Genomic DNA, 27,763 nt, shown 5'->3' on the forward strand with positions numbered 1-27,763 from the left:
TCTGCTGGTTGTATGGAAGATCTCCTGGTTGTATGGACAATCTACTGGTTGTATGGACAATCTACTGGTTGTATTGATGATCTGCTGGTTGTATGGAAGATCTCCTGGTTGTATGGACAATCTACTGGTTGTATTGAAGATCTGCTGGTTGTATTGAAGATCTGCTCCTGACCTGTGAAGCCCCCAGATGGGTCCCGGTTTCTTGCCCCTGTCACAAGCGCAGCTCTAAGGGACTTTGTTGTCTCGTGGAGCTCAGTGGACGCGAAACCAGAGTGTCCGAATCATCTGGGTGTGAATGGGAACGCGCAGGCAAAATGTGGCTTCGTCCGTAACCAACGTCAGAAAATATGGGCTCTGCTGTCGGGAGAAGAATGGTAATAAGGGAAAATACAATATGAGCGTGCCTTTGAGAATTATCTTCAGGATAAATTCCTTCCTGCTCTGCATCACAGTGGAGGGGAATTTCTCCTTTAAACAGAGATATTTTGGTGGTTTGGGGTTTGTCGGGCCCTAGTATGGAAGTGTTGATGCGCAGGGCAGAGGGCTTGGGTTTATCTCAGCACTTGGAATGTCTTGGCAAGAGTCTCCTGAAATTGGGAAGGGAAAAACTGGAGTTTCTCGAGAGGGCTGTAAATGGCAAGCGAGCCTTTCCCAAGGAGCGAGCCAGCGTCCCGGCCGGCTCGAACTGATTGATAACTGCGATAACCGAGGTTTTGGAAGGAGAAGCTCACGTTTCCACTTGGATCAAAGCACCTGGTTTCCGACAGCGGAAGCCACGACACTTCATGGTGTTCGGTCCAGATGCTGAAATACGTGTCCTGGAAACTCGTCGCATCTGAATTTGAAGCTGTCCAAAGATGGATGTACCGCATTCCTCAGAAATTGGGTCCAGGGTTCGATTGTTGCCATAATTTAAAAAAAACTATACAGTTTTTCATTTGAACCGTTTGGCTGGTTCTTGCAAAGGAAGAAGCCATTTAGTGCTCTTATTTCTCTCATCGGTGGCACGATGTGATTTTTCAGAGCCTTCATTATGAAGTGAACATCTTCATTTCAACCGAATATTTGCCAAACCTTTTTTCCCCCTTGGCAATCGCTGTGTCCCTGCAAACACATGGATTTGGGGCTGTATTTAAAAAATAAGAGGCGCTGCTGGCACGAGAGGCTGTTGGGGTGGTGAGGACCAGTGACCCCAGCACCCCGCCTGGGGACAGAACCTGCTTTAAATGTTCTTGCCGGATGGAATTCCTAACAATTTCATCCTGAAGTGAGGAGAAATTATCACTTCCAGGTGAGGATAAGCCATGTCTGTTTGCAGGCTTTTGGAGCGGAGCGGGGAGACATCGCGTCTGGGCATTCGTACCCGCTGGGGCACATCTTTCCCCTTTATTTAGTAAAGGCAAAGTTCTTAATTTTTGTAAAAACCCTGAAAATTCCAATTAATTTGGGGCTTACTAAAGGCAATCTTGGTGCGCTTTGGCAACTGAAGAAAACAAGTACTGAGTATTTAATAAATGAAATAAAGGGGGTAGATCTTACCCCCTTTTTTTGGTGGTTTGGGATTCTTCAGGCCTGGTATGGAAGAGCTCAAGTGTTGATGCACAGGGCAGAGAACACGGGACAAAGGTCTTAATTTTGTAAAAACACTGAAAATTCCAATTAATTTGGGGCTTACTTTAGGACCCCAAGATTTCCCTTAGGAAATCTTTACTCGTCGCACCCCAGACTACTTCCTGTAAAGAGATTTCAGACCTGCGCAGCATTACCATGAACCATACGTTGACCTATAGAAAATGGGAAGAGCAACAGTAACTCCAATAGTGTCAGAAAATATTTAACGTTCAAACTCGTGTTCACACGGACCGAAAGACGTGCTATATTCAAATACAAAGCCTCTTGTCGTCAGCAACTGTGACCACTTTAGAATGAACCAGTTCATTGCATGCTGAAGCAACATTGTTGGTCAAGAAACCAGTTTCTGGCATAGCGCTATTTGTAGTTATTTTTGCTTTCTCTGAGAAACTGCAAATAATAAGATGTAGACATTAACACCTCGTGACTACATTTAACTTTCCATTTAGCTATAGCTTTGTTCAGCAGGGCTGTAGATTAGGGTAGCAGCAAACCGTCATTGAAGCTTAAAGAACATTTTTAAAATAAGTACCAAGGCCTCATATTTCCTTTAGGAAATCTTGGTGTGCTTTGGCAAACTAAAAAAAAAAAAATTACTGAGTATTTAATAAATGAAATAAAGTTGAGACTCTGGAGTTGACAATTCAGTTTCTTGGTGAACTCTCTCCTTGGCTTTGCAAACGCGGGTCCCTGGCATCGAACGGCATTAATCGAGAGCTCCGTGTGTTGCAGGCTGCAGAAGGCGCAGGAGGAGCATCGCTCGGTGGAGGTGGAGAAGGTGCACCTGGAGAAGAAGCTGCAGGACGAGATCAGCATGGCCAAGCAGGAGGCACACCGGCTGCGGGAGCTGCGCGAGGGCACCGAGAACGAGCTGAGCCGCCAGAAATACGCCGAGCAGGAGCTGGAGCAGGTGAGGACGCGCCGACACGCGGGACGCGGGGCAGGAGCCGGTTCCTCGCTCGGCTTCATCGACCTGGCGATGTTCTGCTCATCCTGCTCTGCCGATGCTGCTTTTCCGCTCCCTTGGTGGGGGAAAAGACCCCCAAGAGTTAATATTTCTTCCACTACCCCATGTGTTGCGTCCCCAGTACACAGAAGGGCAGGGACCGCACATCGTCCCAGCCTGAACGTCACCTCTGATCCCCTTGACCTCCCACTCCAAACCATAAGCTCTTCCTTTTTTTTCATTTCAATCTCTTATCGGTTTTAGGAGAGATTTATAGTGGGTCCGATTGTGCTTGCCATGTATTCTTGCAGATCAGAGACGTGCACAAAGGGAGTTTCTTTCCAAGGAAGTTTAGCACTAGATTAGAATCTCTACAGCAAAGTTAGGGTTCATATATGCCGTTCTCAAAAAGATTAGTTTTAAATTAGCAAGAGAACTTAGCTTTTTGGTTTTAACTTAGGTTTTTTTAGTTTTAAACTAGCAAGAGAACTTGTCCCCAGGTTGCATCTTGCAATGTAAACCTAGACAGAATATTGTCTATAAAGCTGCTGCTGGCAAAAAAGAAACACGTTTGGTATATATTGGTTTAGACTGAGATTGTGTGAGCCAGACTTGCCTGAGCCAGGCGAGTGCCGGGATATTCTGAGGCCACCAGCGCGTCCTCCCAGCCCGACTGTGCCCAGACTCCAGTGCCACCGCGGAGGATGGGGAAAAAATGAGACAAGAGCCCGGGGTTTGCACTGACCGGGACAAACAAGCATCCTGGGCCAGTGGGTGAGCTGGGTGTGCAAACAGCAAATTTCCCAACACCACCAGCCCCGACACCTGTGGGTACCGGCTTCGCTCCTGTGACCCAACATCGTTCCTCCCACCTACTCATCCACAAAGTCCCTGAGCTCCGTCCGTGTTCCCACACACAGAAATTCGGTCAGTTTGTGTTGTGGGCTGTTAAATAAGGCCATGTAGCCATCCTTGTGTAACCCCAAGCCCCGGTACCCGACCCGCTCGCGGCGTTTGGAGCCGCCAGGGTCTCACCCTTTCCCCCTCTGCTGCGCGTTTGTTAAGAAACCCGAAAGCCAGAGGTGACTTGACCACTCTGTTGTTTCCCAGAGGCCTTCGGGAGGGATGCACTGATGGGGTGAGTACTGGTTTTACCCCCCTGACCCTCTGCTTTTACCCCCTGACCCCCACTGTGTGACAATAATACGATCACCGTCCCAGTGAGCCGTAGATCACCAATGACATTAACCCATCACTCCCACTGACCCTAAAACTCATCCAATTATAAGATATTCTTGGGTCCCAGGGAATATTCAAATAAGACCTTTTGCACCTGTTTTAAGCTGATACGGGCGGGTTTGGCCGCTCCTGCTGCAGTGGGTGCGTGAGATGCAGAAGCAGCTTGTTCCCAGGTTGCTCACACTGCCTTCTCTCCTTGCGAGGTCGTCCTAAGAGCCGCCGACCCTGCGGCCATTCCTGCTTTAAACTTGTTGCTCTTAGCGATGAAAACGGGATCTCAGAAATCCCAGGGGACGCAGACACACAAAGTGACTCCCGTTGGTGTGGGTTCCCCCGCGGAACCCAGGGGTTGGTGTTGGGACGCTGCTGTGTGACGCCTCCTCTCGGCCCCTGGCTGTTCCTCACCACTTATCCACAAAAACATCATTCCTGTAAATGTTCTGAGTGCTCCTCTACCCCAAACACCCACTGGCAGATTTCCTGCCCGCTTATCCCCCTATTCCTGAATCCCAGACGCCCGTGGATCAGGGTCAGAGCTCTGCATGTGGTGTCGGGGGGGTCCCAGACCTTCCCGGGGCCGTGGGTCGGAATTGGTGACTTTCTGAGTGATTTAGGCAATGTTACGCTCAACAAGATTAAATCACAAATAAGTGACATGAGTAGTTGACCTCCCCTCCTGGCTGCTTCTGCAAATGTCCTCGGGGACAAAATCCAGGATTTCAAATATCCGTGTGCAACCCGGTGCTTTTGGCTGGCTGGAAATTCCGCCTCTGCCAGACATGGTGAGACGTGACTGAGTTAAATAACGCGTTAAGGGAAAAGAGCCAAGTCTGAGCAATCTTTGTAAAAAAATGCTTCTCTTCAGCCGGCTTGTGCTCTGGGGAGTGAGGAGGCTCCAGGGTGTGAATGCGGAGGCTGGTGCACATGGGGCAGGGGCTGGAGCAGAACCTGAGCAGCCACTGGGTCCCGCAGACCGGACAGAGCAGACGGGACAGACACATCCAGGTGATGATCCCAAAGTGAGGAAGGGCTGACACAGAGGCTCCAGTGAGACTGGGACAGGCTGGACGGGGCAGAGAACCGATGAGGTTCAACCAGGGCAAGTGTGGGGTCCTGCAGCTGGGCAGGAACAACCCCCGGCACCAGCACAGGCTGGACCTGCTGAAAGCAGCTCTGCAGAGAGGGACCTGGGGGTTCTGGGGACAACAGGGTGGCCATGAGCCAACAATGTGTCCTGTGGCCAAGAGGCCAACGGTACCTGGGGTGTGAGGAAGAGTGTGGGCAGCAGGGCAGGGAGGTTGTTCCTCCCCCTCTACTCTGCCCTGGGGAGGCCCCGTCTGCAGAACTGGGGCCAGTGCTGGGCTCCCCGGTTCAAGAAGGACCAGGAATCACTGCAGAGAGACCAGGGAGGGACACAGAGATGCTGCGGGGTCTGGAGCATCTTTGTGCCGAGGAAAGGCTGAGAGAGCTGGGGCTGCTGAGCTGGAGAAGAGAAGCTGAGAGGGATCTGATCAACGGGATCAATATCTCAGGGTGGGTGTCAGAGGATGGAGCAGACTCTGTTCAGTGATGCCCAACGCCAGGGTGGGGGGCAACGGGCACAGACTGAAACACGGGAGGGTCCATGTGAACATGGGGAGAAACTTCTTTGCTGGGAGGTGCCAGAGCCTGGACCAGGCTGCCCAGAGCGGGTGTGGAGTCTCCTTCTCTGAGACATTCAAACCCCCTGGACCGACCTGTGTGATCTGCTCTGTGACCCTGTGTGATCTGCTCTGTGACCCTGTGTGATGTGCTCTGTGACCCTGCGTGATCTGCTCGGTGACCCTGCGTGAGCAGGGCTGGGCTGGGGATCCACAGAGGACACAACCAGCCTGGGACGCTGTGGTTCTGTGATCCGGGTGATGTCCTGGGGACATCGTGCGGCCCGGCTGCAGAGCTGGCCCTGCCATGGCTGGACCTCTCCCCCAGCTCCACTGTGGCTAGAGAAGGTCTGCGCTGGTGGGCCAGGGCCTGCTGGGCAGGGAGGGCTCAGAGGTGCTCAGGGTTGGCTACTATTTTAACAGCGGGGAAGTCTGTTGTAGGGTGTATAACCACGGACACCCCTCCTGGGCTTCGGGTGCGGCGGGTGAGGAGCAGCCCTGTCCCCCGCGCTGTGCTGGCAGCTCCGAGCTGCTGCCACCGTCCCTCGGTTTATCCAGCGTGGAACACGTTAACTTCTTGCAGGGCTTGCGTTGGGCTTCTGGTTTATTAAAGTCCCTCCACATCATGTGTCATGGAGTGGTTTGGGTTGCAGGGCCCTCCCCAGCTCCCCCAGTGCCCCCCTGCCATGAGCAGGGACATCTGCACCAGCTCAGGTTGCTCAGAGCCCCGTCCAGCCTGGCCTGGGATGTCTCCAGGGATGGTTCAGCCACCACCTCTCTGGACAACCTGAAGTTGCCTGAAATGTTAATTCCTTGGTGGTCTCTAGCACTACATGCCTTTACGTAAGGTTTTGCTTTCTTCAACTTGCTCATCACCCACTTTCTTCCAATTTTGTCGTATCTCCCATCCCCAGTGAGATCAGCGAGCGTGTGGAGGAGCCTGAGCTGGGATGGCAGGAGAGTCCCCAGAAAGCTGCAGAAACTGCTCGTTCCAGACGTGTCATTCCTTTTCCTGACCAAGCAGCACATGTTTTGTGTCTAAATATTTTTATCATCTTGCTCCAGTGTGAAAGTTGTCTCTTGACAAGCTTCCTCTGTTTGGCTCCGTAGCTGCAGAAAACAGGCGATGGCGCAGCCTTGTCAGCGATTCCGCCTCGTGAGGAGGATCCGGGGGTTTTGCAGAGCTGCAGGCAGCAAACTTGGAGAGGGTTCTAGAGCCTGAGATGAGCACCCTGAATATGCTTAGCTAAAGTCTAAATCTTTTTAAGTAACTTGTGCATCATGCTGTCAGCTCTGGGGGGTTTACAGCTGTGAGCAGAGGAGCTGGAATGAAGAGGAAAACTGAGTTCTGTGGAGTCTTTTTTTCTATTTTCCGGTGCTGTAAAAGCACCAGAAAATGTGCTGGAAAGTGCCTGGTGGAAAAGGAGCTGGGGGTGCTGGTGACAGCGGCTGAACACGAGCCAGCGTGTGCCCAGGTGGCCAAGAGGCCACAGGATCCTGGCTGGGACCAGCACTGGTGTGGCCAGCAGGCCCAGGGCAGTGACCGGCCTGTGCTGGGAATGGGGAGGCCAAACCGCGAACCCTGGGGGCGGTTCTGGGCCCCTCACACCAAGAAAGGCCTTGAGGTGCTGGAGCGAGTTGAGAGAAGGGAACGGAGCTGGTGAGGGGCTGGAGCACAAGTGTGATGGGAGCGGCTGAGGGAGCTGGGGGTTCAGCTGGAGAACAGGAGCTGAGGGGAGACCTTCTGATCTCTGACCTGCCTGAAAGGAGCTTGGAGCCAGGGGGGGTCGGGCTCTGCTCCCCAGGAAGAAGCGCCAGGAGCAGAGGAAACGGCCTCAAGTTGCGCCAGGGGAGGTTGAGGTTGGATGTGGGGAACAATTTCTTCCCCAAAGGGCTGTGGGGCATTGGAACAGGCTGCCCAGGGCAGTGCTGGAGTCACCATCCCTGGAGGGGTTGGACAGACGGAGATGAGGTTCTCAGGACATGGGGCAGTGCTGGGGTGGGTTATGGTTGGACTCAACGAGCTTGAGGGTCTTTTCCATTCCAAATGACTCTGTGACTTAGGGCAGGGTTGGCAGCCAGCGGTCGGGGTGCCCTCGCTGTCCCCCCACAATGACCGCCCCCGCTTGTCCCCAGGTGCGGATGGCGCTGAAGAACGCGGAGAAGGAGCTGGAGTCGCACTGCAGCTGGGCGGCACCCGAGGCCCTGCAGAAGTGGCTGCAGCTGACCCACGAGGTGGAGGTCCAGTACTACAACATCAAGAAGCAGAATGCAGAGAAGCAGCTGCTGGTGGCCAAGGAAGGGGTGAGAACTTCAGCATCTTCTCCAGATCTTCCCCTCGCAGCCACGGGGAAAGGTTCGGGGAGTAAAACCTGCACTTGGTTTCTCTGCACCTTCTTTATTTCCCTTTTAATGCCTCAAATCTGCTTTTCTTAAACAAAACTGCAGTACAAACCTTCCAGAGGTGTAAGTGGGGGCTGAAAATGATGACGAGCATGGCCGTGCCCGCCGGCCGCGCTGGGCGGTCAGCGAGCAGGTTTTGCACCGATGAAACGTAATCCCCGCTCTGGGGTGATTTCCGTGCACAGGCAGCGCAGTTTCTGCCATGTGCTCACGATCTGCAGCGATGAATCATTTCTGTCTGCTGAAAATTCACAGTGCCAACCGGAACGCGATGAGCTGCGGGGAAGCTGTTGTGACATGTGTTTGTCTCTGTGGACACACACACCAGCGAAGAAAAATTTGTCCGCCTTAATATGTTTTTATACTGGACATTTTAGCATTTCGGTGGTTTTCCTTTTGCTGTGTCAGTTCTCGTGTCCACGTCCTTGTAAGTCACTGGATCTGGGAAGCAAAATGCTGTGTAGAGACTTTAATTTTGAATGTACACTGTGCCACAAAGGGGAGGCAAAAAAACCAACCCCCAAACAAAAAACCTCCCCAAACCACCCGCCCTGGGGCAGTAACAATGTTCCTCTGGTAGTTTCCTTGTGGAAAAGACAAAATCAGGCTTTAGGAGGGATCCATTCGCTGCACGAAGCAGCTGGTTCGGTTCCTTCTGACTCTCGGGAAATCAGAAGGGCTGAGGAGGAGCACAAACCCCTCAACCTGTTCGAATTCCTCACCTCCCGCGTCAGCCAGAGGAACATCCTTCAGTAAACCGCGATTCGCACTATGCGCACGTGTGCAAACAGCTGCAGGGCCTATTTCTGTCCATCCAGGATGTCCTTGCCCTGGAGGAAACGCGAGGTCGTCTTCTTCCTCTGACCCCTCTTTCTGTTGACGTTCCAGGCTGAAAAAATCAAGAAGAAGCGAAACACCCTGTTTGGAACGTTTCATGTTGCGCACAGCTCATCTCTAGATGACGTTGACCATAAAATCTTAACTGCAAAGTGAGTATCTGTTTAATATTTTCCCTTATTTCTGCCTCCCTCTGTCCCGCCTCCCACGAGCGAACTGCAGCCCGTACGGCTGCTCTCGGTCTCCTTTTGCTGAATTTTATTCTGTTCACTTTAGTTAGCTGGGATCGGACCTGCTCCTTTTAGTCAATAACCTTTTAATTTTGTGTGTGTGAAACAAGAAATGGAAGTTGTGCGGAGCAAAGTCCTGTCAAAACGAGGATTTGGGAGGCTGCAGTATTAAGTGATTATCCCTGGATATTCCAGTTGTTGGTGGTTTTTTTCTAATTCCCGCATTCCTGAAAACAGAATGAAAGATGTCTCAGGTATTAGTGTATAAAGCCGAGCCACTAGACTCCCCGTTTCAGGTGATATACTGTGTTTTTTTCCTTCTTTCTCATCGTTTCTTCCTGTCTGCCCCCATGTCCAGGCAAGCGCTGAGCGAGGTGATGGCAGCACTGTGGTTTTTCCTTCTTTTTCACCATTTTTCCCTGTTTTCCCTTCATGTCCAGGCAAGCGCTGAGCAAGGTGACGGTGGCGCTGTGGTTTTTTTTCCTCCTTTCTCACCATTTTCCCCTGTTTGCCCCCATGTCCAGGCAAGCACTGAGTGAGGTGACGGCGGCGCTGTGGTTTTTCCCTTCTTTTTCACCATTTTTCCCTGTTGTCCCCCCATGTCCAGGCAAGCGCTGAGCGAGGTGACGGCGGCGCTGCGGGAGCGCCTGCACCGCTGGCAGCAGATCGAGCTGCTCTGCGGCTTCCAGATTGTCAACAACCCTGGGATCCACAGCCTGGCCTCGGCCCTCAACATCGACCCCGGCTGGATGGGCACCCCGCGCCCCAACCCCTCGCACTTCATCATGACCGATGACGTGGACGACCTGGACGAGGAGATCGTGTCCCCCATGTCCATGCAATGTACGTGGCCGCGCCGGGGACAGCGCCGCAAACGCGTTAGGGGGAGTCGGAGTGTCTTAAGTTGGTTTGTAAGTGACCGAAGACAAATTGTTAAGGCGTGAAGGGGCAGGAGGGTCCCTGAGTGCCAGAGCACCTTGATTGGAGCCTGTTATTGCCAGCAGAAATAGGAACGTGTAGATGTTGTTAGTCATGATTTCATCATACATATGCTGTTCTGTTCAACTCATGCAATTTAGGCATTTACAGAAACAAACACACACCACAAAACAAACGAACAAACAAAGGCATGGGCCAGACTCAGGAAAGTGAGAAGGGTCCAGCCTGGAGAACAAGAGCTGAGGGGAGACCTTCTGATCTCTGACCTGCCTGAAAGGAGCTTGGAGCCAGGGGGGGTCGGGCTCTGCTCCCCAGGAACAAGCGCCAGGAGCAGAGGAAACGGCCTCAAGTTGCGCCAGGGGAGGTTGAGGTTGGATGTGGGGAACAATTTCTTCCCCAAAGGGCTGTGGGGCATTGGAACAGGCTGCCCAGGGCAGTGCTGGAGTCACCATCCCTGGAGGGGTTGGACAGACGGACATGAGGTTCTCAGGACATGGGGCAGCGCCAGGGCTGGGGAACGGTTGGACTCGATCTTAAAGGTCTTTTCCAACCAAAATGTTTGTGCGATTCTACAAAAATGGAGTTCGTGGTCCCCATCTCCCCTTGGCCTGAGCGCTTGTTTGGGACATCGCAGGGCTTGAGGACACCACATTTCCTGGAGCAGAGGATGAAGCCCCGACACCCATCGCCTGTGCGTGCGCTGCAGTCACCAGGGCGGGAGTTCTGTCCCTATCAGTGACTGTTCTGTACAAAGTGCATCCGCTCCCGTGGGGAGGGACGGGGCTGCTGGGAGCGGGGTGGGTGATCCTGCTCCCATGAGCCAGACATCTCAGAGGCAGGGACTGAGCTGATGGAAATCGATGGAGCTGCTGGAGAGGGGCCAGAGGAGCCCCAGAAATGACCCGAGGCTGGAACAGCTCTGCTGTGGGACAGGCTGAGAGAGCTGGGGGGTTCAGCTGGAGAAGAGAAGCTCTGGGGAGACCTTAGTGCGGCCTTTCCGGACTGAAAAGGGGCTGATGAGAAAGATGGAGACAGACTTTTGAGCAGGGCCTGTTGTGATAGGACAAGGAGTGATGGTTTGAAACTAAAGGAGGGAGATTCAGGCTGGACATGAAGAAGGAATTGTTGCCCTGAGGGTGGTGAGAGCCTGTCCCAGGTTGGCCAGAGAGGTGGTGGCTGAACCATCCCTGGAGACATCCCAGGCCAGGCTGGACGGGGCTCTGAGCAACCTGAGCTGGTGCAGATGTCCCTGCTCATGGCAGGGGGGCACTGGGGGAGCTGGGGAGGTCCTTCAACCCAAACCGTCTGTGATTCTATGAACCGGGGTCACCCTGTGCCTGCTGCTCTCTCGATTGCTGAGCTCCTGATTAAGCACAGGCCGCCTCCTGCTCCGCAAACACTTCGTGAATCAGCCCTGACTACTGTTCCCACGTCAAACTGACCCAGATTCGGCCTCACTTCTCCCAAAAGTGCATTTTCCAAATATGCTTTGCTTTCCCTGGCTATCGCATAGGAGAACAGGAGCCCGAGGAGCCGCTCTGGCCGCCCTGTGCCAGCGGTCGGGTGGCACCGGGAGCAGCTCGTGGCTGCAGTGGGGATTGGGAGCCGGCGCTGGCGGCGTTGGCTGCACAGATCCCCTTGGTTATGTCACATCTGGGTCCCTTCCTAGCGAGGAGCTCAGCAAGAGTCTTTTTATCTGCGGAGGAGCTGGGGCAGAGGAGCCCCGGGACTGGCAGCGTGTGCTGCAGGAGGTGCCTCTGGGAGCCATCACCATTTCTCCCTTGGCTTTTCGGGCTCTGGGGAGATGCTGTGAGGGTCTGGAGGAAAGTCAGGGCGATGGGGCAGAGCACCAAGGATTTGGGGAGCCCCTGGCGTGTTGAGCAGGACGAACGGGGAGGTCTGCACATGTCCGGCAAACGTGGGGGTTGGAGCTGAGGGTTGGTGGGGTTGGGTGTGCGCAGGGAGAGCTTAAAGCACCAGACATGATGGTGTCCTAGTTACTCTGCAATTATTAGTTACCCTTAGAAACCAAGCCAGGCAGATCCAGTAAAACCCGTGCGAAGGAGCTTGGAGCCAGAGGGGTCGGGCTCTGCTCCCCAGGAACAAGCGCCAGGACCAGAGGAAACGGCCTCAAGTTGCGCCAGGGGAGGTTGAGGTTGGATGTGGGGAACAATTTCTTCCCCCAAGGGCTGTGGGGCATTGGAACAGGCTGCCCAGGGCAGTGCTGGAGTCACCATCCCTGGAGGGGTTGGACAGACGGACATGAGGTTCTCAGGACATGGGGCAGTGCCAGGGGTGGGGAGCGGTTGGACTCCATGAGCTTGAGGGGCTTTCCCAACCAAAACAATTCCTTGTTTCTTTGTGCCTTGCTTGAGACACCTGAAGTGAGATTTTTGCACTTGGAGTTCCCATCAGTCCGGTGATGAGTGACAAGCCTGTCCCCTCCCGTCCCCACGCCACCGCGCTGCTCCGCGTCTCCACGGGTGACAACTCCGTGTCACGGGCACCCAGGGCCCCCAAGCACGGGAGCGCTTCCCTTTCCCGGAGGGGTTTCCTTTCTTCGTGTGCCAAACCCGCAGCAGAGCAGGCGGCTTTCCCCGCCCAGCTGGCTCTTGCTGTCTGCCCGTGCCGATGCTCCCAGTAAATCTCATTTTTCTCTCTCGTCCATCCCGCCCGGCCCAGACGCTGCCTGGCTTTTTGGGCGCAGGTTCAGTGACCGCTCGTCTCTGTCCTCGGAGGATCAGTCCCTCTGGAAATACCCTGGTTTGGTTCTCTTCAATTATATATTTTTTTTTTGTTCTACCCTCTGCCCTTTTTTTCTGGACTAAAAAATACATACACAAATTTTCCGACTTTCTGGCACGGAGAACTAATGAATGTGCGTCTCTTCACTGAGTCATCGGCATCTTTACTAACCCTGGGAAGATCTGGTGGGATGAAGAATCACAGCTCGCTGTAGCTCTCACATGCTCTGGGGTTCTACTTTTTCAGAAAAAAACCCCATTATGAAGCCTGGAGGGTCATTTTTACCCCTGAGGTGGAGATTTAAGGGTTCGGGCTAGGCCAGGAGGAGGTGACGATGTTCCCTTTCCCATCCCACCTCCTCTGCACAGGCTTTGCTGAGACCGACCCCGTCCATCCCACGGTGGCTGCTGCTGCTGGCCGTGCCTTTCATCCCTCAGCGTCCCTAAATAAATCAAAATAATGTCACCTGTTGCCGCTCTGTCCCCCGGGGCCGTGGGTCGCACCCCAAGCCTCCTGTTTTCAGCTGGAATCCGTCCCTGGGCACAGCGTCCTGGGACGGGGCCGGACGAGCCCGTGCGGAGCTGGCGAGGGCTGCTCCTGCTCCCGGTGACATCGGTGCCACCCGGGCGGTGGCCGGAGCTGCGCCGGGGCCGTGCGGGGCGAGGTCTCGGCCCTTAGTCCTGGGCTTAGCGCAGGACACGTTGTGCAGAAGGAGAGCGCAGAGAGGTCAGGGTGGGAAAGGAGGAGCGGAACACCAGGGAAAAGAAGAAAAAAAAAATCCCTCAAGGGTAAAAAGCGTGGCGCGAGAGGAGAAACCTGTAGCAGAAATCCGTAACCCCCCAGTTGTTATTGTGCGGAGCTGGGATCCCCGTGAGCCCCCCGAGGCCAGACCAGCAGGGCTGGACCAGCCCCAGTTCTGCCCAGTGACACTCGCCCCCTCGTCCCCCCATCAGTTTTTTGCAGTCCGCACCAGAACAAGGGATATTTTTCCACCCTGACGTCGTGTGGCTTGATTTCACTTCGTCGCAGCTGCGGAGCAATTCAAGAGAAAAAATTCTCAGAAGCCAGCGCAGGGTGTAAAGAGCCCCAGCAACAGGCTCGTAGTAAAAGCCAGAAGTATCAAACCTGAGCGGTGGCATCTGGCGAAACTGCGATGACCCTTGGGGATGGGGGAACAGCAAATGACTCCTGCTCGTTCCTCCTTCTCCTCGACACGCGATTGTGGGGCTGTGACGTCCCGGGACAGGAGCTGGGCTCGATGGTCCTGGCGGGTCCGTTCCAGCCCAGGACACTCCGTGGTTGCGACCCCGCGGTGCCCGAGCCCGCCGCTGTTGGGTACACAGCAGATTCGTGGTTCCCAGCTGCAGGTTTTTCTAGCAGTGACTTGCTGGTTCTTCCATTCCCGAAGGAGCTCTCCTTCCACTCTATCTCTCCGCTTTCCTGCCTGTTCACCTTTTTAACCTGATTCACATCTCTTTCTTACGCAAAATCCTGAACGATCCTGAACACCTTATCTCCTGCAAACGGGAGGAACATCTTGTGTGGCAGTTACAGCTGGGGGGTTCAACACAGCCCGCCTTGGGTGGCTGCCGGGGGTCCATGCAGATCCTGGGTTTTCCTGCGTTTTCCCTGGGGTTTCCTGCATTTTCCTCCTTCCTCTGCCCCATGGAAGGGACGTGCAGGGTCCCCGTGTGGGTGCAGGAGCCTCCGTGGGGTGAATCCCGGCTCGGTCGGTGTGCGCAGGGGGATCATGGGCTCGGTGCCTCTTACCTGTGGGTGAGACTCGGTGGCCAGAAAGATCATTATGATCTTTACGAGCTGTTAATTAGCTGGTGACAGTACACTCAAGGAGGCAGTCCAATTTGTTTCTCCGAACCCAGATGAATTTGCAATTAGAGAAAAATATTCTTTCCAGCTGAGCATCTCTTTGACCGGGAAGCTGATTACAAACAGGCTAGGGACAGGTGGCACCGTTTGGGGCCAGAGCCGTAATTCCAGGCGTGGACTGACAAGGAAAACCTTTGCCAGCCCAGTTCATGTCACAGTCACTGCACACCCTGCCCTGCAGGCGGGCACAAGCCTGGGAGGTTTCTGCACCTTTACAGAAGCTTTCGGGTGCCTGGACGCAGCATGCAGCCGTTCTTGAGCTCTGGTTTCCGTCCTGTGCCCGGTCGGGAGCCGCACAGGACGGCACCGGGTGCAGGAGCAGAGCCGAGCGCTGGGATGGAGCTCACCACGTCTGAACCCACCACCCAGGCTCCTTTTGCAGGCCGCGCGGGGAAACGGTGCTGCTGGGGTGTGAGGTGTGTCAATTTTGGCGTTGTCCTGTGCAGGGACAGGAGCTGGACTCGGTGATCCTTGTGGGTCCCTTCCAGCTCAGGGCGTTCCGTGATTTGGGCGTCTGCGTTGAGGTGAAGTGAATCATGCCCCGAAAGCACCGGCGTCCTCCCGGTCGCTGCCAAGGAGCCCGGGTGGCTGCCGAGTTACCGGCGTGAATCACGCAGCCGGTTTCTGCTCCGAGCAAGATGCTCAGATAAGGTGTTCAGAAAGCAGCTCCGTCAGGAACGTCACAACTGTTTTTCACGGGCTGGGCCTTAATCAAGCATGTTAAGCAGCAGCACCAGCTTAACGCTTCTTCTGCATTAAACCAGCGTCACTTCTAGCGCACGGTGGGGTGGCTGTAGCAGCCTGGTGACAGCAGGCGTGGTGCCGTGGTGCCCGGCCCTGGCGGGGTGACAGCTTCGCCGTGGTGCCTCGACGTGCAGCCTCTTCCACCCGCCCTCAGCGTGTCCCCTCTCTCTCGTTGCAGCTCCCGCCTTGCCCAGCAGCGTTCGCCAGCGCCTGGTGGACCCGCAGCACGGCCACGGATCGCAGAGGTTGGTAGAGAGTTACGTGCAAGGCCAGAATGAGTCGGGCCAAGCCGCCCAGCACCGGGCGGGCAGAGTCTCCCTGCGGCGGATGCACAGCCTCTCCTCCGGACAGTCGTTCAGTTCCGACCTGCCCAGCGCCAGCCCGTCATCCACCACCGCCTCCTCCACCTCTTGCTCCTCATCCACCACCACCGCATCTGCTCCTGCTTGCCATGTCCACCCTGTCTATTACCATCACACCACCTCCTCTTATCTCCTCCAGACGGACTCCGTCCCCGACCTGCCCCCTCCTGATGTCACCTCTGGAGTTCGCTGTCGCACTGAGAGCTCGGGGTATTTCGCTCTTTCTTTTCTAGCTGCCTCCTGCCTGCTGGGGCTCAGAGCTGCTGCTTGCTCGGGTGCTCTTTCTCCTCCTAGATTCCTCGTGCCCTTTTTTTCCTTTTGGGCCTTTCATTTCATTATTTATCCACACATTTATTCCTTCAACTGCTCTCCCCTGCCGGTGGCCCCTCTAAGGAGCTCTCAACCACCCATTCCCGTATTTGCTGGCTCAGTGGGGGCATAAACCGAGGAGGTGCCGGTTGTTTCCTGGTAGCCAAGCAAATGAGAATTCACGGGCGCTCGGTTATCGCTAAATTGGTCTTTGCCTGGGTGATGCGCCCATGAGAGCAAAGGTAACACAACGAGTCAAACCAGCACTGACCTTATTTGAAGCCTTGACTGATTTGGTGTCTTCCCAAGCGACATGAGGGGCAGATACTGTGCGATGGTGTTAGTGCTGCTGGAGGGTCTGAAGTTTGTGCTGGTTTTGAGAGGTGGCAAAGAGCCGCATTCAGGAATTCGGTGTCAGAGGGACTCTCTGCCCCCGTTTTAGCCGGGGCTGAGGTGTAGTTGTGTTTTGGCTGAGGAACATCTGAGTAATGAGCAGAGGAGGGAGTTGGAGCTTCTCTTTGCAGGTCTCCAGCTTTAGCTTGGTCCCTCTCAGCAGGGACAGCCAGTGGGCCATGGCTCTTTGTGTGTGATGGGACCCGAGGGGCTGGTTGTCATCGATGTCCCCAAATCCACTGCGTTAGGGAGGGGAAGGACTGGGCGGGAGCAGGAATGCTGACTGGTCTGACTGCGATGCTGAGCGGGGACCCGTCCTGCGCTCAGAAAAATCGTGTGGCCCCAGCAGAGGCTCAAGGACAGTGTGGCCAGCAGGCCCAGGGCAGTGACCGTCCTGTGCTGGGCACTGGGGAGGCCAAACCGCGAACCCTGGGGGCGGTTCTGGGCCCCTCACGCCAAGAAAGGCCTTGAGGTGCTGGAGCGAGTTGAGAGAAGGGAACGGAGCTGGGGAAGGGGCTGGAGAAGGAGGTTGAGGTTGGATTTTGGGAACAATTTCTTCCCCAAAGGGCTGTGGGGCATTGGAACAGGCTGCCCAGGGCAGTGCTGGAGTCACCATCCCTGGAGGGGCTGGACAGACGGACATGAGGTTCTCAGGACATGGGGCAGTGCCAGGGCTGGGTTATGGTTGGACTCCATGAGCTTGAGGGGCTTTTCCAACGAAAATGACTCTGTGATTCTATGTTCCTCAGGAGCTTTATCCCGAACGAGTCCTCAGGGCTCCTCTCCCACGTGGCTCATGGACGTGCCCAGCTCCAGGCCGTTGTTTGAGCTTCTGTCCATCCTCATGGTTAATTTAAACCCAGTCTAAGGGGCGCGTGGTCTCTCGTTCAGGATGTCACAGGCGCTCAGTGTGGAGATGTCGGCGCAGACGCAGACGGTGGAAGGGCCGTGATGGGCCATCAGAGCATCCCCTCCTCCCGGGGAGCTGCCTGTGCTGGGGCCAAGCCGTGTCATCTCTCTTGATAAAATTAGAAATAGCCTCCTCATCCTCAGCATTTGGGAACAGACTTAAAGGCTGGAAACCTCCCGGTGAGCCCAGAGCAGCCCCAGGCAGGCTCTGCAGTGTCGGGATGGGGAAATCACTGCACCTGCTCTACAACGGGCGATTAAAGAGCAACATCATGGTTAATTTAGTAATGTTTGTTTTGGGATGGTGAGAAGCGACATAATTAAAATGTAGATTAATTACTGGCAGTTGCAGTTCAGCTGCAGCTGTCCCGGTCTGGCTGGTACCGGCCGGGGATGCTTCAGCATCGCACAGTCCCTGTTTTCCTGCCCGGCTCTGCCGAGCGGAGCGTTTGTCCCAGCAGCTCGCAGGCTGATGCACCGTTTCAAAAATAGCCATATAAACATAATTTTTTTTCCAGCCGAGGCCTGTGAGACACTGAGTTGCTGACCAGGTCCTGCAGAGTCCCCGCGAGCGGCAGAGGGAAATGTGGGACCCCAGTTACAACAGGCAGCGGTGCTGGGAGGTCATTAGCGAGAATAACGGGGTTAATCCACACCAGCAGCGTGTCAGAACCCAATGGTCGCCCTTCAGGAGAAGGCAGGATGGTTTAGCCGGTTCCTGGAGCAAAGACCATCTGTTGGTGCAGGACAGCTGATGTAGCGATGGACTTTTGCAGAGTAAGAACTTCTCACCTGAGGTTTGCTTCAGCTACGTGATAGCGGGCAGCTCCGAAATCCATGTTTCATCCATCCCCCCCTTCATTTCAGAAAGCGGAAAGGAAGAACTGGGCATGCAAATCTGTTCTTATGTTGTTGCTTTTAATTTTTTAGCGAACCGCATCATTAGCAGACCCTGCTTAGATGCATCGCCAAGGCACACCGATGCATTATTGCTTTTTCTCTCCATACAACCAGCCGAGGCTGAGAAGGGCTTTCCAGGGAGTCATTGCCAAGGATGGAACCCCCCAAATTCCAGGCTCCTGCCGCCACCTCGAGTGTTACCTTGGGCGTTTTGGGCTCTGGGTAGCTTTGGCCTTTCGTGTCCAGCTGTCGCTGGCGAGACCTCCCGCAAAAATTCATCTCAACCAGCCGTTCCCCTGGGAAGGGCTCGGGGGTGACCCCGTCGGGAGCTGCTCTCGGGGCCGGGGACTCGTTCTCGTCACCTCCTCACTCTCTGCTTCTCTTTTGCAATCGGCTTCAGAGGATCCGGTGCAGATCAGGTCAGAGCTGTTGGGGTTTTGAGGGCTGACGTGTGGTTTTTAACGTTAACGGAGGGGTCGGGGCGTCCAGGGGGCGGCGGGTGCTGCTGCACAGGGGTTTGTGCTGCCCGTGCTGGTGCCGAGGACAAACCTGCGGAGACGGGAGCGCAGGAGCTTGTCCAGCGGGACGGGAGGTGACAGCCACAGCAGCAGCCACAGCAGCAGCCACAGCAGCGCTCCCGTCACAGGAGAGATTCACCGCTCTGAGCAAATGGAGGGAGAAATTCCTGCGGGATTTGGATCGTAGAGGCCGAGCGTAGCAGAATATACAGGGAATTTGGTTGTGCTGCTGTGGTGCCACGTGCTGAATGGGTATATAACGTATAGCCCTGCAGCTGTGGGTGTGTAATGTATAGCCCTGCAGCTATGGGTGTGTAACGTGTAGTCCTGCAGCTCTGGGTATATAATGTATAGGTCTGCAGCTCTGGGTGTGTAATGTACAGCCCTGCAGCTGTGGGTATATAACGTACAGCCCTGCAGCCGTGCGTGTGTAACGTACAGCCCTGCAGCTGTGGATATATAACGTACAGCCCTGCAGCTCTGGGTGTGTAATGTACAGCCCTGCAGCTCTGGGTGTATAATGTACAGCCCTGCAGCTGTGCGTGTGTAACGTACAGCCCTGCAGCTGTGGGTATATAACGTACAGCCCTGCAGCTGTGCGTGTGTAACGTACAGCCCTGCAGCTGTGGGTGTGTAACGTACAGCCCTGCAGCTGTGGGTATATAACGTACAGCCCTGCAGCCGTGCGTGTGTAACGTACAGCCCTGCAGCTGTGGATATATAACGTACAGCCCTGCAGCTCTGGGTGTGTAATGTACAGCCCTGCAGCTGTGCGTGTGTAACGTACAGCCCTGCAGCTGTGGGTGTGTAACGTACAGCCCTGCAGGGAGTGCTGGAGGCAGCAGGGCCTGGGTGAGGCAGGTAGACCCAGCTTTAGTGTCAGACGCCCTTAAGCCACTCCTAAGCCTCCCCACAGCCTGCATACAGACAGCAGGAGCCCCAGCATAGGTCACTCACTGGGCTGCAGAGCTGAGGAGAAATAAATCTTTTTTCTCTCTCGTCCTCCCACCCTCTCCCCTTTCCCCACCACCACCTTTCTTCACGCTTCGCTCTCTGCTACTTTTATTCACAAAGTCCATCCCCATTTTTCTCGCTCCCTCATCACGGCGTTGGGTTGGGGTTCCCGGAGCGGCACCGCGGGACGCGCAGGTGGGAGATGATGAATCAGCAGCAGCTCTCGCATCCCACACTCGGGCAGGTTCCGCCTGCGGCTTCGGCCTCCAGACAGTGTAAGTGCCTGAATATGCCAACAAGAAAGCGGCGAATGCTGCGGCAGTGCCGGGACTGAGGACCAGGCTGTGTTAATGGGTCTCCCGGTATTTCCATGCTCAGCTGCTGCTCTGAGGTTGCGGGTGGGATGAGCGTTCCGGAGCTCTGGCTGCGCCGCAGGAGCGTTTCCCGGTACCGTCGGCGCGGCTGGAAAATGTGCCGTCCCCTTGATGCGTGGTGTGAGCTGCGGGGTGTCCTGCGCAGGGACACGAGCTGGACTCGATGGTCCCTGTGGTTCCCGTCCAGTCTGTGATTCAGGAGCAGAAGCCTCATGAACATCAGGGGGACACAGACCAGCCGTTCGGGCTGCGCCTCACCGAGGCGACCGGCGCTGTCGTGGCCGTGTCCCTCCCCTCTTGTCCTGACCCCGGGCTCGGGAGCATCCCCTTCTCCATCCCCTTCTCCATCCCCTTCTCCATCCCCTCCTCCTTGCTCCATCTGGCACAACCAGCGTGCGCCGAGGGGTCGTGTCCCCAGGGTCACACCCCACTGGGAACCGCCAGAAAGGCTCGTTTGGGGCTGGAGAAGGTCCCAGCGACAGTTTCCAGCTGCTACTGTTCAGTTCTGAAAATCGGCCCCTGTCCTTGGGTCCCTCTCGGTGTAGCCCCGAATGTCCTGGTCCCTCGTTTGGCGGGGGGTCCGTGGCCCAGCCGGCCCCTGGGTTGTCCCCAGGGTGGCGAGTGCTGCCGAGTGGGGTTTCCCCACCCACCGCTGCCATGCCACGGGGTGCCGGCGTCACCATGTCCTGTCCCCACCCTGCGGGAGCACGTTCCTGAGTTACAGCCAGATGGATTCTGAGTAACACGGGTTGGCGCAGCGCGCTGGGACATCTGAAAGGTGTGTGCTCGAGGGCTGGTTCAGCTCCATCAGACCCCTCTGGACAGCAAGGCCAGGGAGAAGAAATTGTCCAACAATTGTAGCATGGAGGAGTCGGGCTCTGCTCCCCAGGAACAAGCGCCAGGAGCAGAGGAAACGGCCTCAAGTTGCGCCAGGGGAGGTTGAGGTTGGATCTGGGGAACAATTTCTTCCCCAAAGGGCTGTGGGGCATTGGAACAGGCTGCCCAGGGCAGTGCTGGAGTCACCATCCCTGGAGGACAGACGGACATGAGGTTCTCAGGGACATGGGGCAGTGCCAGCATTGGGTGAACAGTTGGACTCGATGAGCTTGAGGGTCTTTTCCAACCTAAATGGTTCTGTGATGAACAACGTTGGACCCAGCAGGGTGACAATCACCTGCCTCAGGGACATGGTGACAGCCACACACCGACCGCCCGATGCCCAGGGACCCTCCGTGGGGTGACAGGTCGGGAGGAGGCGCGGTGGCCGTGGTGAGCGCCGAGGAGCTGCCGCCGTCGCCCACCCCAGCGTTCCGCCTCCAGCTGTCCCAGGATCGGGTTCCCGGCGTCTGCGCGCGGGGAAGGAGAATCCTCCTGGGCCGGAGGACGTTTCTCCATCTGCTGGCGTCACTTTCTCCACGCGCTGCCGGAGCTGCTGCGTTGCTTTTGTCTCCTCTGGATTTAAAACTGCAGGACCCTGAAACAGAGGAAAGCTCAGCGGCCGGTCCCTGAGCTAACGGGCGTTTGCAGATCCCAGCAGGGGGAAACTCACCTTCGCAAATAAGGCAGATTTTAAGTTACCTTGGCTAATTTTTTTTCCTGCATTTGCTATTATATCAAGGGGGTTTTTAACGGGTTTCTTTTCACTGACCCCCACTCGGATACCTTTGTCATTATGGCAGCCAGGGGCGAGGTTGGGTTGATTTTTATCAGAAAAGAACATTCGTCGGTGGAGTTTTAACACTGAGGTTCCAGCGAACAGGTGTTCCTGGTGCACAGCGTCCACACAGCGCTCAGCCCCTCCGCCGAGGGAGCGGCACCACGGGTGCTCTGCTGCTCAGCCGTCCTGCCCTGAGAACCAGAGACACGGGCGGTTTGGGGGGAGGGACATTCAGAACCCCCCCAGTGCCCCCCTGCCATGAGCAGGGACATCTGCACCAGCTCAGGTTGCTCAGAGCCCCGTCCAGCCTGGCCTGGGATGTCTCCAGGGATGGTTCAGCCACCACCTCTCTGGCCAACCTGGGCCAGGCTCTCACCACCCTCAGGGCAACAATTTCCCCCTCATGTCCGGCCTGAATTTCCCTCCTTTAGTTTAAAACCATCATCCCTTGTCCTATCGCAACAGGCCCTGCTCAAAAGTCTGTCCCCATCTTTCTTATGGGCCCCTTTTCAGTCCGGAAAGGCCGTGCTAAGGTCTCCCCGGAGCTTCCTTCTCCAGCTGAACCCCCCAGCTCTCTCGGCCTGTCCCACAGCAGAGCTGTTCCAGCCTCGGGTCATTTTGTGGCTCCTCTGGCCCCTTGCTCGGCATTGATCTGCACGGCTGGTGCCACGTGGCCAAAATCTGCTCTGTTTTTGTGGAAAGGGACCACGTTCCAGGTATTCGTGGAGGAACCAAACCCTGAGAGCTCATGTCCAGCCTGGCCCGGCCTCGCAGCGTCTCTCTCCACAGCAGATCGATGGCTCTGCCACCTTCTCTCGGCAGAGGTGACACGGTGATCGTCCTGGCAGAAGCTCCCCCTTAGCAGGTGTGTGAAGCACCGACACGAACACGAAAACGCTGTGAAGAGCACGAGACTGCTGGCGTTCTGTACGTAGAAGAGTTGGGTTGTCAGGATTGCCGTCACATCTTCCACATTTACCGGCGGCAGCCTGCGGTGTGAGCCCCCGCGTTGCGGCGGTGCCATTGGTGTCACCTTTCGGGAGATGCCCCCGAAACGCTCCCCTTGCATCCACGAGGATTTTTAATGCCGCTTTCCCCCATATGGAGCTGTTCAGCGAGGGCTCAGGTTTATTCAGTGGGTTTTATTAGAAAATAACCCTCGTTAGCATTGTGGAGGGTGATGATCCGAGAATCTTTCCTGCCTTTTACAAGCACCTTGTACTGGTCCAGCGGTGTTGGGTGGCATTGCGTTGCTGCCCTCACTTTTCCTGAGCATCTGCCCGACTTCTGGACCAGCTCCACGGGGAGCGTCCCCTCTCACCTCGCCCTTCGCCATCTCCAAACCCCGCTGTTATTTGTGCCGGTATCGCCCGAGGCCCCGGGGGCTCCTCGTGGGCTGTGCGGTGGGTTTGGTGCTGAGCCGGGCACAGGGATGGCGCGGGCCGAGGAACCGGTGAGCACCTCCTGCCTCTCACCCCTTTGGCTTCTCCTTGCTCATTTCTCTCCATCCGCCTCTGCCATTCTGTATTTCTCGCCTGCAGCTGGTGCAGACCCTGGGTTAGGGGCAGGGCCGGGTCCCCTCGCAGTCCCTGTCCCGCGGTGCGGGGGGTGTCCCAGGCAGTGTGACAGCAGGTGACAGCACGGCTCTGCGTTTTGGCAGGGGACAGGCTGTGACTTCCCACTTCTCCCTCCCGCCTGCCCCCCGTTCCCCGCTCCTCAAAGGATCCAGAGGCTCCCCGGTGACACCGACACCGTTGGCAGGGCACACGGGGCCGGCAGCACAAACCGCTGTGCGGCACAAACCGCGGGCGGCACTGGGGCTCAGCTCCGGGACAGCCCGAGCGCCGGTTCCTCCCTCGGGATTTGGGGTTTGCACCAGCCCCGCTGGGAAAAGGGGAAAGGGGGTTTTTGTGCGTCCTGCCCCGGGGCTGCAGCCCCACGGGTGCACACGCGGACCTGAGCTGGGGAGCGCGGGGAAGCCTGTGCTGAGGCTGCCCCCCGTCCTGCGGCGAGACGGGCAGCGGCTCTCCCAGCTGCGCCCTTTCTGGGAGTCCGGGTGATGCCGTGGGCTCCCTGGCCCAGCTCCTGGGGGGTCCTGGGGAAGGACAGGGCTGGCAGGGCCGTTTTCCAGGGAGCCGCCGGCCGCGCTGTGCCTGCTCCAGGGCCACCGGTGGCCACTGGACCTGCGGCCGCTGCCTTTGGACCCCCAAGCTGAGTGCTGAGCACTTGCTGCTGCTGGGACCGGGGCCTCGACCCTCTGGGTCTGCCCCCGTGGCCATTGCTTCCCCGCCATGGCCACTGCTTCCCCCCCATGGCCAGTGCTTCCCCCCCATGGCCACTGCTTCCCCCCATGGCCACTGCTTCCCCCCCATGGCCAGTGCTTCCCCCTGCGGCCACTGCTTCCCCCCATGGCCACTGCTTCCCCCATGGCCACTGCTTCCCCCCGCCGTGGCCACTGCTTCCCCCTCATGGCCAGTGCTTTCCCTCCATGGCCACTGCTTCCCCCTGCGGCCACTGCTTCCCCCTGCGGCCACTGCTTCCCCCCCATGGCCACCGCTTTCCCCCCCATGGCCACTGCTTCCCCGCCATGGCCACCGCTTTCCCCCCCATGGCCACTGCTTCCTCCCATGGCCACCGCTTTCCCCCCCATGGCCACTGCTTCCTCCCATGGCCACCGCTTTCCCCCCCATGGCCACTGCTTCCCCCTGCGGCCACTGCTTCCCCGCCATGGCCACTGCTTTCCCCTGCGGCCACTGCTTCCTCCCATGGCCACCGCTTTCCCCCCCATGGCCAGTGCTTCCCCCCCATGGCCACTGCTTCCCCCTGCGGCCACTGCTTTCCCCCCCATGGCCACCGCTTTCCGCCCCATGGCCACTGCTTTCCCCCCCATGGCCACCGCTTTCCGCCCCATGGCCACTGCTTCCTCCCATGGCCAGTGGTTCCCCCTGGCCCACAGCCGCCCCACAGCGTGTGCTGGGCCGTGGGGCTGCGCTTGCAGGGGAGGCAGCAGGGGGGTCGCTTTGCCCCCTGAGCTGGGTGGTTGGCGCTGGGGACAATCCCCCCGTCCCTGGGGGTGCCCATGTCCCCGTCCCAGGGTCCCCGCTGCAGTGGTTTGGGGAGCAGACCCGGCGGGCGGTGGGGGCAGCGGGATGGGCTTCTGCCCCTCTCCTGCTCCCCGCTGCAGGATGGGGCTGCCCGGGAGGTCCCCGCCTGTCCTGTCCCCTCGTCCCCCCTCAGCTGCTGCGCGACGCTCGGCCACGTCCCCGTCCCCACTAACGAACCCTCTCTCCCCTCCGCCTTCTCCACCGCAGAGACTTAACCCGCTGCGACTCCGACTCGTCCATCCCGCACCCGAGCGAGCACCAGCGTGTCCCCAGCTCTGCGCCCAAGCTGCTGGCGGCCCGGCCCACCCTGCTGACCAGGTCCATCGAGGAGGCTGCCCCCGGCCACCCGGCCATCGCGCCCACCCCCAACGGCGCCAGCCGCCCGGGGGACCCCCCCGCGCTGGGGGCTTTGCCGGAGCGGCCGCCCGAGAGCCCCATGGTGCTGAAGAAGATGATGATGGTGAACCACGGCATGGAGAAGTCCTCCAGCCTGGGGGAGATCAGCCACCCGGCGGGCGGCAAGCACAGCCACTCGGATTCGTCCCGCTCGCACAGCCCCAGCTCCACCGACCCCGACACCCCCTCCCCGATCTCTGACGGCCGGCCCGGCGGCGCCAAGAGCACCCGCATCCCGCAGCTGGCGGCCAAGAAGAGCCCGGGGGACGAGGACAGCAGCCTGACGGGCGACGAGGTTGACCTCGGCCAGAGCAAGAAAAAGTTCCCCCTAAAGATCTTCAAGAAGCCCAAGAAGTAGAGAGAGGAGCGGGGGGAAGAGGAGAACCCACCCGGGAGCACAGCCGGCAGGGGGGACACCGCGCGGGACCCCGCGTCCCCGACCCCGCCAGCGCTGCCGGCACCCCCGCCCTCCCCTCGCACCCTCCGAGTCGCCTCACCCACCGCCGGCAGCGGGAGGAGCTATTTAAACTTATTTATTTCCTGATTTCTGAGAAAAAAAATAAAGAAGACGAGCGCTCCCCCCCGAGACCAGCCGCCTTTCTCCCCGCCCGACGCTGCGGTCCCGGCTTTGCTGCGCATGGCTTCCAGTTACTCCTGCCTCCGCTCGGCCTCACGGCATTTGGGTTTGGTTTCAATGTGGTTTTATTTTTTTATTTTATTTTTTATTATTATTATTATATTTTTTTTTCCTTCCCGGTTCTTCTGGCTCTTCCAACTTCTGCACAGGCCGGATGGAAGGTCGGGGGGTGTGAGCGCGCTCCCCGCTCGCCTCTCGGGGTGACGTGGGTGCGAGCGTCAGGGCGAACGGTTCTCTCCGCGTTTCTCAAGTCACTTTTCTCCCCCCCGGCCCCTGTCGCTGTGGCGGTTGGGGGGGAATCCCTGTTTGTGCACTCTTGATAAGCAAGAGCAGGTAAACCGCCCTCGCGGGGGGGCCCTGCCCTCGCCGGTACTCGTGCATCCCGGAGCTCTGCCCGCGCCCCACTGCTGCTCTGGGGGGAGCGGGGCTGCCCCCCTGATCTGCTGTGCCGGGAGCTGCCGGAGCAGCACCGGCATCTCCAGGGCTTTGTGGAGCCCCCGGCTCTGCTGCCCGGACCCCGGAGCTGTGGGGGGGAGCGGGGCTGGGGCAGCTCCCCCGAACCCGGGGGGGCTCTGAGCGGGGACGCTGGTGATGAGGGACACCCAGGGGCTGTCCCCACGGGGTGCTGGTGCAGAGCGGGGTGCAGAGCGGGATGCAGCCGCCACGTCCGCACACAGAGGGGGCTGAGCCATGTCCCCGTCGGGCAGGCCGGGACGGGGCGTTCGGGCACTGCGGGGACAGGCTGACAACGTCCTTCCCCTTCCCGGCTCCCTCCCCTGGAACCCGGGGGCATCAGGCTGGGTGCTGGGGGCTCCGTGCCCTCCCCAAGGGCCGAGGGGGTCCTGTCCACGGGCCTTGTCAGCGTGTGCTGCTCCCATTGCAGCACAGGGCAGCGACTTCTGTGGGACAAGTCCTGCTCCATCCTGGGGTGGCCTGTCTGTCCCCAAGGACAACCCCTGCTCCATGGGGTGACCTGTCCCCAGGGTGATCTGTCCCCAAGGACACCCCCTGCTCCATGGGCTGCCCCGTCCCCAAGGACAACCCCTGCTCCATGGGGTGACCTGTCCCCAAGGACGACCCCCTGCTCCATGGGGTGACCTGTCCCCAAGGACACCCCCTGCTCCATGGGGTGACCTGTCCCCAGGGTGACCTGTCCCCAAGGACACCCCCTGCTCCATGGGGTGACCTGTCCCCAGGGTGACCTGTCCCCAAGGACACCCCCTGCCCCTCCAGCACAGCCCTGCAGCCCCCAGCACCGGGGCTGGCAGAGGAGCCCCCCAGCCCTCCTGTGTCCCCCAGACCCACTGCGCAGCACATCACGACTCCCCAGAGCTGTCCCCAAGCTCGGGGTCCGGGTCCTGCCGCCCCCTCCATCCCAAGCCCCCCGGGAGCTGCCCCGGGGGGGATGCACGGGGAGGAAGAGGAGGCCGAGCGGGACGCGGGGCCCGGGTGACGCGCACGTGTATGTGGACACACAGGAAGGGCTGTAATGGTGTTTTCTGTTCCGTAGGTGGTAGTTTGACAATTGCACTCTTGCTTTGAGATAAGTGAAAAATTCTCTCCATGACTAAGTGCCTGCATTTCCCAGGGCGGGGAGGGGGACACGGACACCTCGGCACCCGGGCAGGGGGCACGGACGCCCCGGCACCCGGGCAGGGGCTGCTGGGGCGGGGGGTCCCGGGGGGAGCCGGGCGCGGCTTGTGGTGGCGGAGACGTGTCGATGCTTCTGGAGACAGGGCTGGGGATCCACCGACCGGCAACGGGTGACGCATCTGCCAACTCTGGATTTTTTTTTTTTGGGGGAGGGGTCATTTCATAAAACTTTTAAATCCAATAAAGCATGTAGTCTATTTTACGAGCCAGCGGCTGCCGCTCTCTCCTTCCAGCCCTTCCCAGGCTGCAGCAGGGGGTCCCGGCTGGGGAGTCTCTCTGGGGACCGTCCCCCAGCCTGGCCAGTGACAGTGGGGACAGACGGACACAGCAGAGCCCTGTCCCGCAGGTCTGGGTC

At 57.8% G+C, this 27,763-nt stretch overlaps 1 protein-coding gene across 9 annotated transcripts in view; it reads left to right on the forward strand.

Annotated features, from left to right (window-relative positions):
- STIM1 (stromal interaction molecule 1) overlaps positions 1 to 27,614 on the forward strand; it is a 91,457-nt gene extending 63,843 nt beyond the window's left edge. For 5 of the 9 annotated variants that reach the window (XM_065627053.1, XM_065627051.1, XM_065627050.1 and 2 more), the window contains 7 exons: positions 2,365 to 2,542; positions 7,594 to 7,761; positions 8,749 to 8,849; positions 9,535 to 9,770; positions 12,549 to 12,629; positions 15,421 to 15,814; positions 24,930 to 27,614. In XM_065627053.1, coding sequence (XP_065483125.1) covers positions 2,365 to 2,542; positions 7,594 to 7,761; positions 8,749 to 8,849; positions 9,535 to 9,770; positions 12,549 to 12,629; positions 15,421 to 15,814; positions 24,930 to 25,476 — 1,705 coding nt within the window. In that variant the 3' untranslated portion in view covers positions 25,477 to 27,614. The remainder of the gene's footprint in view (positions 1 to 2,364; positions 2,543 to 7,593; positions 7,762 to 8,748; positions 8,850 to 9,534; positions 9,771 to 12,548; positions 12,630 to 15,420; positions 15,815 to 24,929) is intronic. The other 4 variants (XM_065627058.1, XM_065627059.1, XM_065627057.1 and 1 more) reach the window with 3 other exon arrangements.
- The last annotated feature ends 149 nt before the right edge of the window (positions 27,615 to 27,763 follow it).

The sequence above is a fragment of the Caloenas nicobarica genome, chromosome 1 (assembly GCF_036013445.1).
Source record: "Caloenas nicobarica isolate bCalNic1 chromosome 1, bCalNic1.hap1, whole genome shotgun sequence".
Classification (NCBI taxonomy): domain Eukaryota; kingdom Metazoa; phylum Chordata; class Aves; order Columbiformes; family Columbidae; genus Caloenas; species Caloenas nicobarica.